The sequence below is a fragment of the Sceloporus occidentalis genome, unplaced genomic scaffold, assembly GCF_023333645.1.
Source record: "Sceloporus occidentalis isolate IW3139 unplaced genomic scaffold, rSceOcc1.0.p SCAF_1, whole genome shotgun sequence".
In the NCBI taxonomy this organism is placed as follows: Eukaryota; Metazoa; Chordata; class Lepidosauria; order Squamata; family Phrynosomatidae; genus Sceloporus; species Sceloporus occidentalis.
In genome coordinates this window covers 317,837,800-317,852,824 of record NW_028316981.1, presented here as the reverse complement: position 1 = coordinate 317,852,824, position 15,025 = coordinate 317,837,800, and the positions used below count along the sequence as shown (strand labels likewise).

At 50.2% G+C, this 15,025-nt stretch overlaps 1 protein-coding gene across 11 annotated transcripts in view; it reads right to left on the bottom strand.

Annotated features, from left to right (window-relative positions):
- The window catches only part of UNC13B (unc-13 homolog B), a 250,006-nt gene that overhangs the window by 11,631 nt on the left and 223,350 nt on the right, over positions 1-15,025 (bottom strand). For 10 of the 11 annotated variants that reach the window (XM_089498261.1, XM_089498289.1, XM_089498281.1 and 7 more), the window contains 3 exons: positions 6,155-6,243; positions 4,308-4,451; positions 407-530 (listed from right to left, as the gene is read on the bottom strand). In XM_089498261.1, coding sequence (XP_089354387.1) covers positions 407-530; positions 4,308-4,451; positions 6,155-6,243 — 357 coding nt within the window. The other variant, XM_089498312.1, reaches the window with a different exon arrangement.

Here is a 15,025-nt window from a genome sequence, read left to right as displayed (position 1 = left end):
CTCTTACAGACACTGGTATGCTCAGGACCAGCCCACGTTGTAGGAACATCAGAGTACCCTTGGAGAGAGCTCAAACCCATACAAGCCTGTTGAGTCTCACTTCCTTTGCAGACAATGGGCAACCAAATGTCCAAATGGAAAGCCCCCCTCTACAAGCAGGACCAAAAGACTACAGAACAGTCCCTTCCACTCAGCTCATGCTCCCCAGCAGAGAGGCACAGGTAATCTGCCCTGGTCCTGGAGGAACATCCATCCTCAACTCCCCCGCCCACCCAGCACAGCCACACAGGGTTCATTTCCAGACACAGGGCCTACTCCTCTTTCATGCAGCTCAGCCAAGGAGAGAGGCAAGCACAGGAGAGTTCAGCACCACTGACTCCATCTGATGACCTAGGAAGGGTCTTACCGTGTGATCCGTGAGAGGAGGGAGGACAATGATTCTCTCCAGGGTGTTCATCACAACTCTCCAGAGGTCCTTCAGCACTCGCTTCAGCACTGTCTTCTCACACACATCCGCAAAGAGAGTCAGGCTGCAAGGGAACATCCAAAGCTGGCTCAGGTCAAGGGTGGGAGGAGAAGGAACGGCACCTTCCAGAAGGCCCCAGCCACAACTGCCTGCCTGGGCCAAAAGGTTCGCCCAGTGTGGTCTTGGGCCTCTTGGAAGTTCATGGCTGCAGCTCTCTCCCGTTTTGATTCCCCAAGATATTCTGCTCAGAGATATAATGCCTCTGATTATGCAGGCTCCACTGAAACATTCCTCCTCCTGCACCGAAAAAATCTGTCATAACTTTTTAAAAAGCCAGCTCAGCTGGTAGCCACCTTAGGGTATTATTTGACTTGGATTATTCTGAGTGCCAATTTGCACTAATCATGCCAAGTGAAACTCAAGTCCCAGCTGCCATGGAAGGCACATACTGAAAGATTTCACAGGAGGTCATACATATACAAACACAGGACAGAGAGCGGCTAGGAAGTTCTGCCCTGAAGCAGGATACACAATGTGTATGTGGGAACTAGGAGTCTCCAACTAGTTAGGGATGCCATAACCCGGCTGCGCCCGTGATTGTAACGGTTTTGGGAGTACTGGCACGGTCACGGTCCAGTTCACTCTAAATCTTGGGTTTGGGCCCCAGCCAGCAGCCATTGCACCTAAAGGGAACACTCGTCCCTTGAGGCTGGCTGGCCAATGGCAGAGCAGCTGGGGCGGAGCTGTTTCCAGCCCCACTCTGCCACTGGCCAGCCTCAAGGAGGAGGTGGACCCTTGGAGGAGGAGAAGGAGGAGGAGGAGTGAGACTCTGGGCCAGCCAGGGGGAGGGAAAAGCGCCCTTTCTTAGTGCATGGCGAGGAGGAGGAGGAGGAGGAGGAGGGCGCCCATTTTGAAATGTTCCCCCCCCCCCCCAAAGTGCACTTTCTGTGTACAGAAGAGTCTCGGTGAAGAAGCATGGGACGTCGGATTGGGGACAAAAGTCCCTCGCCTTGCCTTGCCTCGCCTCACCTCCTCCCCTCCCTCCCTCCCTCCCTCCCTCCCTCCCTCCCTCCCTAGTTCCCTACTTACCTTCCCTGCTTGGCTTCTCCTCGGCGGCTGCATTTTCTGCAGGCTCCCTTTGGTCTGAGGAAAATGAAGCCACCGAGGAGAGGCCTGGGGCTGTCCTCCGCAGCCACCGAGTCCTCGCCTTTCCTGTTCCCTTCCCTTCAAAGGGCTCCAAAAAGAGCCCTTTGGAGGAAAGGGGAGGTCTGGGAAGAGCAGGACCAGGCTAGTGCCCAGGTCTCTCCTCTCCTTTCCTGCCTCCCTTCCCTTCCCTTCAAAGAGCTCCAAAGAGCCCTTTGGAGGAAAGGGAGGTCCAGGAAAAGGAGAGTGGCCTCGGAGGACAGGCCTGGGCTGAGCACACAAGCCCCTCTGAGGAGCCTGCGTCCTCGGTCTAGGCTTGTCCTCCTCCATTTTGATCATGCCTAAGAAACATGCATTTATATTAACATTTTAAAAAAATCATCAAATTTTTTCGTGCGTCCTCCATTTAAAAAAAAAAAAGTGTCCTACATTTGAAAATGCTGTCCTACATTTGTCCCGGTTTGAAGGTCTTGACTTATGGCAACCCTACAACTAGTGAGATTTGAGAATATTTACATGCAGAGTGGCAGCAAAACATTTGTGTAGATCAGCATCTGGGTTACTCTCTGGGTGCTAGTTGAGCTTCTCTGTGCTTCTATTGGACTTAAGAGGTGACATGATGACCATGTTTAAATAATTGAAGGGAAGTCATATTTAGGATGGAGCAAGCTTGTTTTCTGCAATGGATTTGAACTACAGGAAAAGAGATTCCACCTGTACATTTGGAAGAACTTCATGACAGTAAGATCTGTTCAAAAGTGGAAGACGCTGCCTTAGAGAGTCTCCTTCTTTGGAGGTTTATAAAAAGAGGCTGGATTGCCACCTGTGGTTGACTGCATCTTCCTGCACACTCAATGAGGTTGACTGGATGGCCCTTGGGGTTCCTTCCAACTCTATTATTCCTATGACCTCTACTGTATTATGAACTTTCTGAGCTGGCATGCTATTCAGCATATTACACTCTCTGTCCTGCGTCTGATGTCATATGGTCTATCACAATACCCATTCCCAATGCTGACTGGTCACCTTCTGCAATGAAAGCTGAAAGGGTTTATCTAGGTGACTAGTCATATAGAGTTGGAAAGGCCATCTAATCTAACCACCTTCAGCCATGCAGGAATGCACAGCTCAAGCACTCCAGAAAGATGCCCATCCAAGCTCTCTTTCAAGACCTCCAAAGATGGAGACTCTGTCATGTTCTAAGGCAGTCCATTCTGCTAACCATCTGCTCTTAGACTGGCAAGGAGAGTCTGTTGCCTCCAACTAGGAGCTGCATGCCATGGCTAGCTCCTGCTCCTCCTTTAACAAGATCAGAGATCCAAGCAGAGTTGATTCTCAAAGCTGGCAACATAATCCCTGGGGCGGCCCTGAAGATGAGCTGGCAGAGAGTGGCAAATGCGGCAGCAGGTTGGATGATGCCATGGACATGTTCTGAAGCCATGAACTTCAAGAGGGACCTGGAGAGTCGAGCCTCACACAAATGTTCCAGGTGCATGTGAATAGTGGCTACAGAAAAGCCAGACAAGAATCCTGCACCAAGAGTTAATGCTTAAACAGAAATTCCAGACCACACAGCGCTAGCCAAACACAGCCTGACCAAAGCACACATAAGCAGGAATGTACCTTTTCAAGAGGCGAACAGAGCACTCATGCTCTCTTCAATGACAAACCATCTGGAAACAAACCATTCAAGGCAGGGTGGTTTTGTAACTGGACCCAAGGAGTTATTCCCTCTCTGCCAGATATGGGGTCAGGGGATTAAATGAACTATGTTAGCAACTGAATTATGGTTTTGGATGGCCACTAATGAAATGGTCAGCTCATTAGTTATCTTATCTTATTTTTTATCCCATCTCCAGCCTTTTTCCTAATATGGAACCCAAGGTGGTTCACAACATTTTTAAAAGAAAAATAATGCTAAAAACCTCTCACAATAGTAAAAATAATTTTAATTAAACAAACTATGTAAAACAGCACTAGTATAAAATAGTTTAAAGGCATTTGAAACATAATCATGGAGATTTTAAAAAGGCAGCTTCCCCCACAAAAAGGCTCCTCTGCAGCAACCAGCAAATAGCCATATGCCTGTTGAATTATCTTTTGAAAAAGGTCTTTGCCTGCTGGCAGAAGGAGAGCAGAGCAGGAAGGTGGCAGCCGAGAGTCCCCAAGTCCAAGGGCCCACCAAGAAGGCCCTCATACATGTCCTCACCATACGTATCTGTGATGCTGGTCACATACAAATGTTCCAAAATTTCAAAACTTTTATAAATAGCTGTTGAATGCAAGATGTTAACACTGCTGACCTTCCCAGCAGTGGAGGGTCAGCTGTGGTCCTCACCTCAAGAACTCTGACTGTGCAAAGAAAGTAAAAGAGGCATATTGGGGAGAAGAGTGGAAATAGTCAATGAAAAAGGAAAATCTCCAAAAGGTACTTCAGCTGCAGGAACATTCAGAGCCTGTTCACAGCAAATGTCTCTCTCTCTATGTCACACACATGCACACACACAGCAAACAACATGAACCAGATAGCAGTTACTGAAGGAGGGTGGGGCTTAAGGAACAAGCTTTCTTGGGCTCTGGAGGGTCAGCCCCCCCACACACACACAACATGGACTCCTTCTGCTAGATCCACCTCTCCAAGCACTTCATGGCCCGCACCCCAGCCTCTATCCCAGTGCAAAATGGTGCATGGCCTTACTTTCCATCCAGGAAGTCCATTAAAGGCCGGAGGACGTTGTCAGCATCTTGAGCCACGACATTTGGAGGGGCATTTCCAGCCCCTTTCACCTGGCAGAGGATATCGGACATCTGCTTGATGCACTCATCAATCCGTGCCTGGAAACTGGAGACAAGAGAAGACCAGGTGACTCCCTGACATGACAGGGGACAGTCCCTCCCCACGCCCGCCTTGCAGGGTGATGATGGGAGCTCTGCCATGGGCAGCGCTGGAACATAAAAGTAGAACATGCACCCTCTATACATGGTGCTGAGGAGGGATCCATAAGAAAAGAAATACTGTCTCATGGATGGTAAATTTGCCACCTGTAGGACGTATGTATGAATGTACCAGTATGCTTCTGGACATGGGTCAGTTTGTTTCATATTACACAGTTATAGCACTATGGTTCCAATTTCACTGCCATGGCAATATCCTGTGGAATCCTGGGACTGGAAGTTTAAAGAGAGGCATTTAGAATTCTTAGCCAAACAGCTGTAGTGCCTCCCCAAACCACCAATCCCAGGATTCCACAGGATGCAGCCATGGCAGTTACTGTAAAGGAGTACAATTATACATTATATATAACTGTGTAGTGCGAAAGGGTGAAATACATTCCTAGATTGGTGTGGTGTAAAAAGACCCATAGATGTAAGAAGTTCCCAAGAGCCTTCCAAGGTCAGGCCCTCACACTTAGCCAGGATCCAGTAGATGCAGTCTCCATGCTCCTCAAGGCTGGGAACACCTATGCCAGGAAGAAGAACATAGTACTCCATGGATTCTTTTGAAACAAAATCACACTGAGCCACTTCTCTAGACCTGAGACAGCAGAGCTTGGATCTCTTCTTCTAAATAGCACCAGGAAATGTGAGTGTAGGTGCAGAAAGGAGGCGTGCTCCCAGCTACCACAGGAATGATCCTGTCATCGGAGAGAGGAGAAACATGCCAACACATATGTAAGGGTTGTAAAGGAGAATCACTGGAGCCTGAAATCCCTCCAATATTCTATAAGTACCTGAATTCATCTGAGCAGAAATGTGTAAAACTCTGTTGGTATAGAGCAAGTTCTCAGGACCTGGTGAATATGTATATTGTAGGAGATTGGAGGCTGGGAGGGCTGACGGAGTGGGGGTAGAGGGGCAGGGGGACCCAGAGGAAGGGGAACAGGCAAAGTCAGAAGAAGAGTGACAGGTGGGCGCCAGGAGCCTTCCGGGAGTCTGCCCATGCTGGGACCCTTGGCCCCGTCCACATATATATACAGAGTGTGTGTGTGTGTGTGTGTGTGTGTGTGTGTGTCTATAGCCATAAGCATCCCCATTTCTGCTGGGTCCCTAGAACTGGTGATCACTTTTGATCCTGTCACTTAGGAGAGGACACTGAGGGGAGAGGAGAATGACCAGAGAAGAGGATTGTGTTCATTTCCCAGCTCTTGCTAAGCCACTGTGCTGATACCAGAGCGTCCAGGGATAGGCTGTTAATACAGCCGTAGCTTGCTAAAGCTTCCACGTTGTCCTTTGAATGTTAAAAGAGATATTATCCTTGATCAATGAGCCAGTGAACTCTATTCTGCAGTGACAGGATCCGAGGGATATGAACTCTAAACAGATTTCACAGTTCAGAGAGTATTTCACTTTGTGCTGTCAGAGCAACACGCAAACCCTTCTCTGTTTTCCAACAGCTTTTTTGTGGGGGGATTTGAAAACCTGAAAAAGCAAAGCTCAGACCAACTTTATGCGTGTATGAAATGATGCTTCTCTCTTCACCTTGCAAGTGACAGACCTCGAAAGAAGGAAGGAATGGCTTTCTGAGAGATATAGAGATGCACCCACCTGTTTCCAAATACGGCACTCAGCTCGTCCAACACATTGTTCAGCTTGACCTGAAGCTCCTTGAGGGAGTCGCTGGCTTCCGGATCCAACTGCAGGCAGACAGGTGTTGAGTTAGAAGACAGAAGCAAGCCTAACAGCGTCCAGACACAGAATCTAGATCCAAGGCCAACTAGCCAAGAGGAAGCAACTACAGGTCGGCAGAGTGGTGTGGTGGTAAGTGGGCAAAACTCAGCTGTAATGCCTGAGGGTCCAGGGCAGGTGCCACTCCTGGTGGTTAATAAAGAAAACAAGAGGGCACAGGTAAAGGCAACTTCAAAAGCAACACATCACCCAAATCTGTTTCTGACCCTGCCTCCTGCCTCCTACAGAGTTGTCTGCTGCTCAGTCAAAACATCCAGATACCAAGGATGCCATGCTGCAGCTTTGCTCAATCATTGTGATTTTGTGGGAAACACAAACTGCCCTTCACTGCCTACACACAGGGCTGCTACAAACTCTTTCTACTCTTAATGCCCAGTTTACTGACAAGATGCAGACACCAGGGCTGCCCACTAAACAAGGCTGTGACTGAGAGCTTCAGGTGCCCTCTGGCTGTGCTCCTCTCACAGCAGGGCAGATGTTCCACAAACCATATGGCCACAATGCCTGAGCCCCTGGTGGCTGAGCTCCATGTGGGCCATTGCTGATGCCAGGGGACCCAGTCAAGCACAATCCCCAAAGAACCCCTTTCCACCCTGGCCTGGAAGGAGTGCCACTTAAGAGATTTGGGGTCATCTCTTCCTTCCCCTGGGGATTATTCTTTCCTTCCATTCAGTATTCTTTTATCAAGCCTGCCTGGACACACTGTAGACCCCACAGCAACCCAATGGCTCAGCAAAGCTGTATTTCCTGGCTTATATGAAATGCATCCCAGAGAGATCCCTGTCCTTGAAAACTTCCAAGCAAAGCAGGCCTCCTCCTTCCTGAGCATCGACACCACTGATCAGGAAGGAATCTGACCCAGAAGTTTCTATGGGCAGCTGGCACAGCCTTGTGCTGGCACAGCCCAAATGCACAGCTCTCCTGCTCTTGAAAAGCAAGCCCTGGGTTTCTGCATCCTTTTTGTAATAAAAACAGTGGGAGCCTCCTCACCCCTCCACCTCTTTGGCAGACAAAGCAAGAATCCTTTGCAACTGTAAAAGAGTCAAGAGATCTGAAAGAACAGGTTGCTCACCTGTAACTGTGTTTCTTCGAGTGGTCATCTGCGAATTCACACAATGGGTTATTTCTGCGCATGCGCAGCAAACTCGGAAACTTCTAGAATCTCTGGGCAGAAAGTCATGTAGCTTTCTGCAGGCTTTTGCAACTTTTTGGCGGTAGCCCCGCCCATCCCGTATAAAAGGCCCCTGGTGGCCCGCTCCTCTTCAGTTCCGAATGAGCCGCTAATCAGCGTGACAACAAGCGTAAACAATAGAGCAGACACTGAGGGGATGGATGGGCGGGTTTGTGTGAATTCGCAGATGACCACTCGAAGAAACACAGTTACAGGTGAGCAACCTGTTCTTCTTCTTCGTGGTCTCTGCGAATCACACAATGGGTTAGACTAGCGAGCTGTAGTCAGTGGAGGAGGGAGTGTCAATAACCAACAATGAGAAAGACAATAAAGTATGTAAACCAAACAACAGTGTTGTTTATTAACAGCATAACAACTCAATGCATGGCAGAGAGTAACACTGCCCTCCCAAAGGCTGCATCCTGTCTGGCCCTAGCATCCAGCCTGTAATGTCTTATAAATGTCAATGGCTGGGACCAAACAGCAGCCCTGCATACATCCTCGAGTGAGATTCCCGTCAAGAAGGCCGAGGATGCTGCTACCGCCCTAGTTGAATGGGCTCTAACTCGACCAGGCAGGGGCTTACCAGCCAGTTCGTAGCAGAGACGGATGGTGTTGGCCACCCACTTGGAAAATCTCTGCGGTGAAACCGGTAGCCCTCTCTTGGCTGCAGAGTAACAGACAAAGAGTCTCTCTGAACGCCTAGAGGCAGCTGTCCTGTCCAAGTAGAACGCCAGTGCCCTTCTAACATCTAGGGCATGGAGCTGGCGCTCAGAGTCCGTGGTCGGATTAGGAGCCAGAGTCGGTAAAACAATGTCCTGGTTGATATGAAATGCAGACACCACCTTTGGCAAAAAGGAAATGTCCGTACGGAGAACCACTTTGTCCTTGTGAAAACGGAGAAAGGGTTGGTCCACCCTGAGGGCACATAATTCACCAGCCCGACGAGCTGATGTAATAGCTACCAAGAAGGCTGTCTTCCACGTTAGGAGTCTCAAGTCAGTGGTAGCCAAGGGTTCAAAGGGTTTAGAAACTAGACAATTCAGAACAGTGTCTAAACTCCACTGTGGGGGAGGATCAAGGGTCGGCGGGTGTAAGTTATTAAATCCTTTAAGGAACCTCTTTATAAGCGGGTCTCGAAACAAGGAAGGCTTGTCCCGCATGAAATAATGGGACGAAATGGCAGCCAAGTAACACTTTAAGGAACTTAAAGAGAGGCCTGCTTCAGTCAGTGTCAATAGAAAGTCCAGGACTACAGGGATGGAGACACGGGACGGTGGGACGTCCTTGGCTTGTAGAAAGGAAAGGAACTTGCCCCATTTATAAGCATAGGCTCTCCGAGTAGACGGCCTTTGAGCTGCCCTGATTATGTTCTGTACTCCGGATGGAAGCGAGCTCAGGATCGAATCCTCCATGCCACCAATGGGAGGGACTGCATCTCGGGATGGTGGACTTGGCCGTTGTGAAGCGAAAGCAAATCGGGCCGGTATTTGAGGCGAAGGTGGTCTTGTGCTCTCTGTCGAAGGGGCCCGAACCACGGCTGTCTCGGCCACCACGGGGTGATGATTATCACATTTGATGAATCCATCCCTATCTTCGCCAGCACCCTGGTGATCAGTGGGAAGGGGGGAAATGCGTAAAGGAAGCAACCTGTCCATTGAAACTGGAACGCGTTTCCCAGAGCGTCGGCTACACGAACCCGTGAGCAGTATCTGGTGAGGTGGGCATTGTCGGGGGACGCAAATAAGTCCACCTCTGGCGTGCCCCATCGATGAAAAAGAAGGGAGACCACCTCTGGGTGTAGTCTCCATTCGTGGCATGTTGTCTGGGATCTGCTTAGCTGGTCCGCCAGTTCGTTGTCGTCGCCTGGCAGATGGATGCACTGGAGCAGAATCCTGTGTTGGATGCACCAGTCCCAAACACGGAGAGTAATCTTTAGGAGAGTCTTTGATTTGGTACCTCCTTGTTTGTTGAGGTAGTACATGGTGGTTGTGTTGTCCGTCAAGAGAAGTACCACCTTGCCGGAGAGAAGGCTTTGGAATGCTCTGAGTGCCTTCTCCACCGCCAGCATCTCCAACGCATTGATATGGAGACTTGATTCCGTGGAGGTCCATTTGTCCTTGACAGTCAATCCCAATGTATGGGCGCCCCAACCCTGCAGGGACGCGTCCGTTGTTAGCGTAATCTCTGGTTGTGGAAGGGCAAACGGCATGCCTGAACAGACGTTGTCTGGATGGAGCCACCAACGCAATGAGTTCTGAACCTTCCTTGGGATGGTGAGCGTTTTGTCGGGATGGTCCTTCACGGGATCGAAGACGGAAAGGAACCAGGACTGTACCGGCCTGAGTCTTAGCCTTGCCCATAGCGTAACAAAGGTGGTTGACGCCAAGTGACCCATTGCTACCTGTACCACACGGGCTGGAAGATGTCTGCGGCTGAGGCAAGCCCTTACCGCTGATGAAAGAGCTAGGAACCTGGATCGCGGAAGGTAGGCCATGCCTGTCTCCGAGTCCAAAGCTGTGCCTATGAACTCTATCTGTCTGGTCGGGGTCAGGTTTGACTTGTCTTGGTTGATCCGGAGACCCAGTGATGACAATAGGTCCTGGGCGAAGACCATGTGGCGCATCAAGTCCTCCCGTGACGGGGCGGTGAACAGCCAATCGTCTAGGTAAGGGAAGACTACAATTCCGTTCTGGCGAAGGAAGGCGACAACAGGAGCCATGCATTTTGTAAAAACTCGTGGTGCTGAGGATAGACCAAAGGGAAGGACTTTGTACTGGTAAGCGTCCGACCCGACTGCGAAAGCAAGGAATCTGCGGTGGTTGTCTCTTATGCCGACATGGAAGTAAGCGTCCTTTAGGTCCAACGTGGCAAACCAGGCGTCCTTCTGCAAAAGTGGCAGAATAGAGGCAAGAGTTATCATTCTAAAACGTCTATAAACCAAAAAGGAGTTTAGAGTTCGTAAGTCCAAGATGGGTCTAAGCCCATCCGGTCTCTTAGGCACTATAAAGTATTTGGAAAAAAAGCAGCAGTGTCTGTTGGAGGGGTGGACAGGCTCAATGGCATCCTTGTCCAAAAGGGAGCGCACTTCGTCGAGGAGGGTGTCCGAGGGGACGGTGGTAATAACGGCTCCGGTGACGGGGAGCTCAGAAAACTCTAGGGCATAACCCTCTCGGACTATTTTGAGAACCCAAGAGTCAGAGGTAATAGAGGCCCAGGTGTTAATGAAGGGCCCTAAGGTGTTGGCAAGAGGGGGGACGAAGTGCGCAGAAGGGTTTCAGAACCTCTTCTTGCCTCGCGTGTCTTTTTTCTTGTAGCCTTGTTGATAACGGCCTTGGGATGGTTGACGACGGTCCTGGTGTGGTGGAGACCTGGGACGTCCTCCTTGGTGGCTTTGGTCTTGAGGCTGGAATTGGCGCTCGGGCTGGTGGAACCGTTGTTGCCCATGGTGGAACCAGCTCTTCTGACCCGAGTAGCGTTGTCTGGATGGTCTAGAAGCAGAGGCCGACATGCCATGTTTTTTGGCAGCTGTCTTCATCCTGTAGCGGAAGTTCAGCTTCTCGTCAGTTTCTTTATTAAATAAGCCAGAATTGTCGAATGGCATATCCTCTATGGCTGATTTGGCCTGTGGGGTCAGGTCCGACGAGCGCAGCCAAGCATAGCGACGAAGGGCCACCGATCCAGAGAGAATCTTTGAGGCACAATCCGTAGAGTGGCGTGCTGATATGATCTGCTGACCACCAACCAGATGGACCTCATTGCGGATGGCGGTCATAATTCTCTTTTTGTCGTCTGGGAGCTCATTAATGACAGGGTCCATTCTTTCCATTAACAACTGGACGTAAGCTCCCATGCATGCTGCGTAGTTAGCAATTTTAATGTCCAACGCAGCAGAGGCATAGAACTTTTTTGCAAGGCCGTCGATCTTCCTACTCTCCTTATCCACTGGGGAAGAAGAAGGCCGGGCGGCGAAGGAAGTCTGTGAACCCTCGACGATGGCTGAGTTAGGTTTGGGATGATTAAACAGCCACGTGGGTCCAGATGGAGTGACCCTGTAGAGGTTTTCAATCTTCCTGGAGGTGGAGGCAATGGTAGCCGGTGCATCCCAGGATCGTCTGGCAATCTTTTCTAAGGAAGGTAGAAAGGCCAAGGAAGGTGGCGCAGGGGCACAGCCGTGGATCCTGCGTTCCACTGGGTCGAGGGCGTCCTCCTCGGGATGGGCGACCTCTAGCTTTAAGGCGTCAGCCATCCGGATGACTCTATCAGAGAAAGAACGGACGTCGTCAGATGGCGATGGGGCATCTGGCTCACCGAAGGTCAGAGGTTGGTCCTCTAAGATCTGAAGAGACGGGGAAGCCAAACGGGAACGTGATGCTGAGCGAGATCTGCTCTCCGTACGGTATACAGGAGAGGCTTCTCTACTAGGAGAACGGCGTCTGTCTCGGTCCTCTCTACTGAGAGACGGGCGTCTGTCCTGGTCCGAGAACCTAGAGTGAGAAACTCTAAGTTGTGGGGAGCGAGGCCTCACTCCTCTTTGGCTAGGGATATTACGACGCAAGTGATCCACATCCACCGGCAACAAATATTGTCCAGTGTGGCGGTCGTACATCAAATCCGGGTAGGTGTCAAAGAGCTCACTGTCCGGTTGGTCTCCATCCAGTGGGGAACGATCCTGGCGATCCCTGTCCAGGGCCTCGTCTGCCTCAGTTCCCAGAACGCCTCGATCTCTCCGGAGTGGTGAAACTCTGTCTCGCACAGGACGGGACGGTGACCGAGGGAGTTGTGTTCGTTTCCGTGGAGAACGGGACCGTGAGCGAGGAAGGTGCCTCTGTCCCTGTGGAGAAGGTGGGACGTCCGAGTCTGGAATCTCACCTTCAGACTCGGAAGAGTCGCCCAGTTGGACTATGTCCAAATCCTTTTGATGGACAGCCAAGTTGGAAGAGATGATTACTCTCGGTTCCAAGGGTGGAGGAGCAGAAACAGAAGCGGACTCCGGTATAGGGGTTGGTGCGGGCCGCGGTTCTGCCGGGGGCACTGAGATGGTGCTTGGGGGCCCTCTCCGCCTGGTCTTCGGTGGCGGGGAGGCCGACCTGGCCCTCCTCGATTCTCGCCCCTCCTTGGCCTTAGAGGACTTTTGCTTATCACCGTGAGCCCTCTTGGGAGCCTTGTCGGGCTTGGCCTTGGCAGTATCCGACGTGGACGTTTGGGCGTCAGCCGGGGCGGGATGAAAAACTTTGTCATACAGGGAGGCCTTAAGCTTCTGATCCCTGTTCTTTAGGGCTTGGGCGGTCATCGCCTTGCAATGTCTGCAGGCCCCCGTAATGTGGCCCTCGCCAAGGCAGAGGACGCATTTGTCGTGCCCGTCCGACATTGGAATTTTGACCCCACATTTGGCGCACTGCTTAAAGGAGGCCATTGGGGCAAGGATCTCCGTTACCAGAGTTCAGCAACAGAGTCGACGGTGTTGAAATCGTGATCGAAGAATGGTGAGGTCCGGTCCAGAGTCGATAGCCAGTAATGGTCAGTCAATATAGAGATTCTATGAGCTGCTAGAGCGAAGTTCCTCGAGCTGCAAACGCGGCGGAATGAAGGAACTGAAGAGGAGCGGGCCACCAGGGGCCTTTTATACGGGATGGGCGGGGCTACCGCCAAAAAGTTGCAAAAGCCTGCAGAAAGCTACATGACTTTCTGCCCAGAGATTCTAGAAGTTTCCGAGTTTGCTGCGCATGCGCAGAAATAACCCATTGTGTGATTCGCAGAGACCACGAAGAAGAAAAAGGTTTGTGTCTGTGTGTGTTTTTGCACAGACCATCCCAGGGCTCAGACAAGTGGGAGCAGAAGATCAGTAAATAAGCTCGACTGACTTGGCTTCGATGTAAGAGGAGGAGGAGTGGTGGAGGATTATTCTTCCTCCTCCAAGATGCACAATCTCAATTTTCCTTGGCTCAGGAGAAACAGAGCTCATACGCTGCCTCCTTTCACCCACTAAATTCTTTAAGCCTCCCATGATCAAAGAAACATAAGAGATAGCCAACCCCATCTGCCTGTCTGCTAAGGATGCTGCTTGGCCCTGACCTGAATCAATCTGCCCAAGGAAAAACCAGCAAGATGGGGGCAGGCACTGCAAGACTCCAGACTCCCACCACAGACCATCAGTCTTAGGAAAGGCTCCAGGCAGCAAGTAGTGTGAGTGTGCAGGAGGAGTGTGACTCGCTGGGGTTGTGGTAAAAGTCAGCCAATGGTAAGTGGAATTGTGGTGAAAGTCAGCCACCATGTGTTTTCTGACTAAACACAGGGTAGGTAAAGTGAACAACAGAAGGAAAGCAAAACAGCAGCAGCCAAGCTGCTAATTGCCTTTAGGTTTAGCAGAGGCCCTTGCAGAACTATACAAATTCATTTGCATTTATATTTACAAGGGGCACTTACAGTATTAAATTCAGCACTACTTCTGATATGGCAATAAAGATAAAATAGTCACACACAGAGGATAAGCTCTGATCTTTCTTGCAGGGGCTCTTTGGTTTTACAAAGACTCCTCAAACAGGAGAACTGCCTCTCTGACCAGTCTGGGAGTTTGCAAACAAGGCAGATGACTGATGTTTGATACTTATTAACCTGTGATGAATTAATGCAGTTCTCTTTCTCTTGATGATGGAAGTGGGAAGAGCAGGTGTGCTCCATGGCTTCCTGAATGCCTCCTTTAGAAAATAGCTGGGAGCTGTGATTCATTCTTGCTCAAATTACAAAAGCACACCTCTTTGGGTGGGCAGGAGGCCACTTCAGGCAAAACAGGAGCAAGTGGAGTGCCGAATGCCACCCAGCCGAAAACGTGGTCTCAGGGAACTGTGACTGAGGTACTAGAAAAAGAGCAAGTACACAGAGGAGGTCTGGGTGGTTACTAAGCAGCCAAAGCACATTTCTGCTCTCTGCCCAGGGCTCCCTGCAGACTGTGTGCTCCTGCAGGGCACCTGTGAGGTTGCAATGGAAAGGCCTGTCATGATATCTCACCTGCCATGGGGGCTTCACAGCCTCCATCTCCACCTGTCTTACTCAGGACAGCTGCTCTTTCAGCAGCAGTCTGGAGAACAGATCATTTTGCAAGGAAAGGGCACCTTCCTTATTGCATGCTGTTGTTGTTATCTGCCTTTAAATTGGCCCTAACTTAGTGGCGACCCTGCCACAAGGGTTTTCTTGGCCAGATTTATTCAGAAGAGATTTGCCACCATTGCTTTCCTTTCAGGCTGAGAAAGTGTGACTAGCCCAAGTTCACCTAGTGGGTTTCCATGGCTGAGCAGAGGGGATATGAACCCTGGTCTGCTAGAATCTTAGTCTAACGTTCAGACACTGGTTCATTACTTTAATATGCCAAATGGCTTTTATCCTTTGCTTTTAAATTAACATTTTAAATACTCTTAATTGTACAGAAAGTTTAATACTATTTTAATCACAACTTTTTGTATGCTTTTGCTACAAGTGTTCCTACTGGTGATTCTTTTTATTTTATTCTTCAAGCTACTTTGAGTTTCAGGTTTGGGGAAAAGGTGGGGAACGGAACAGAT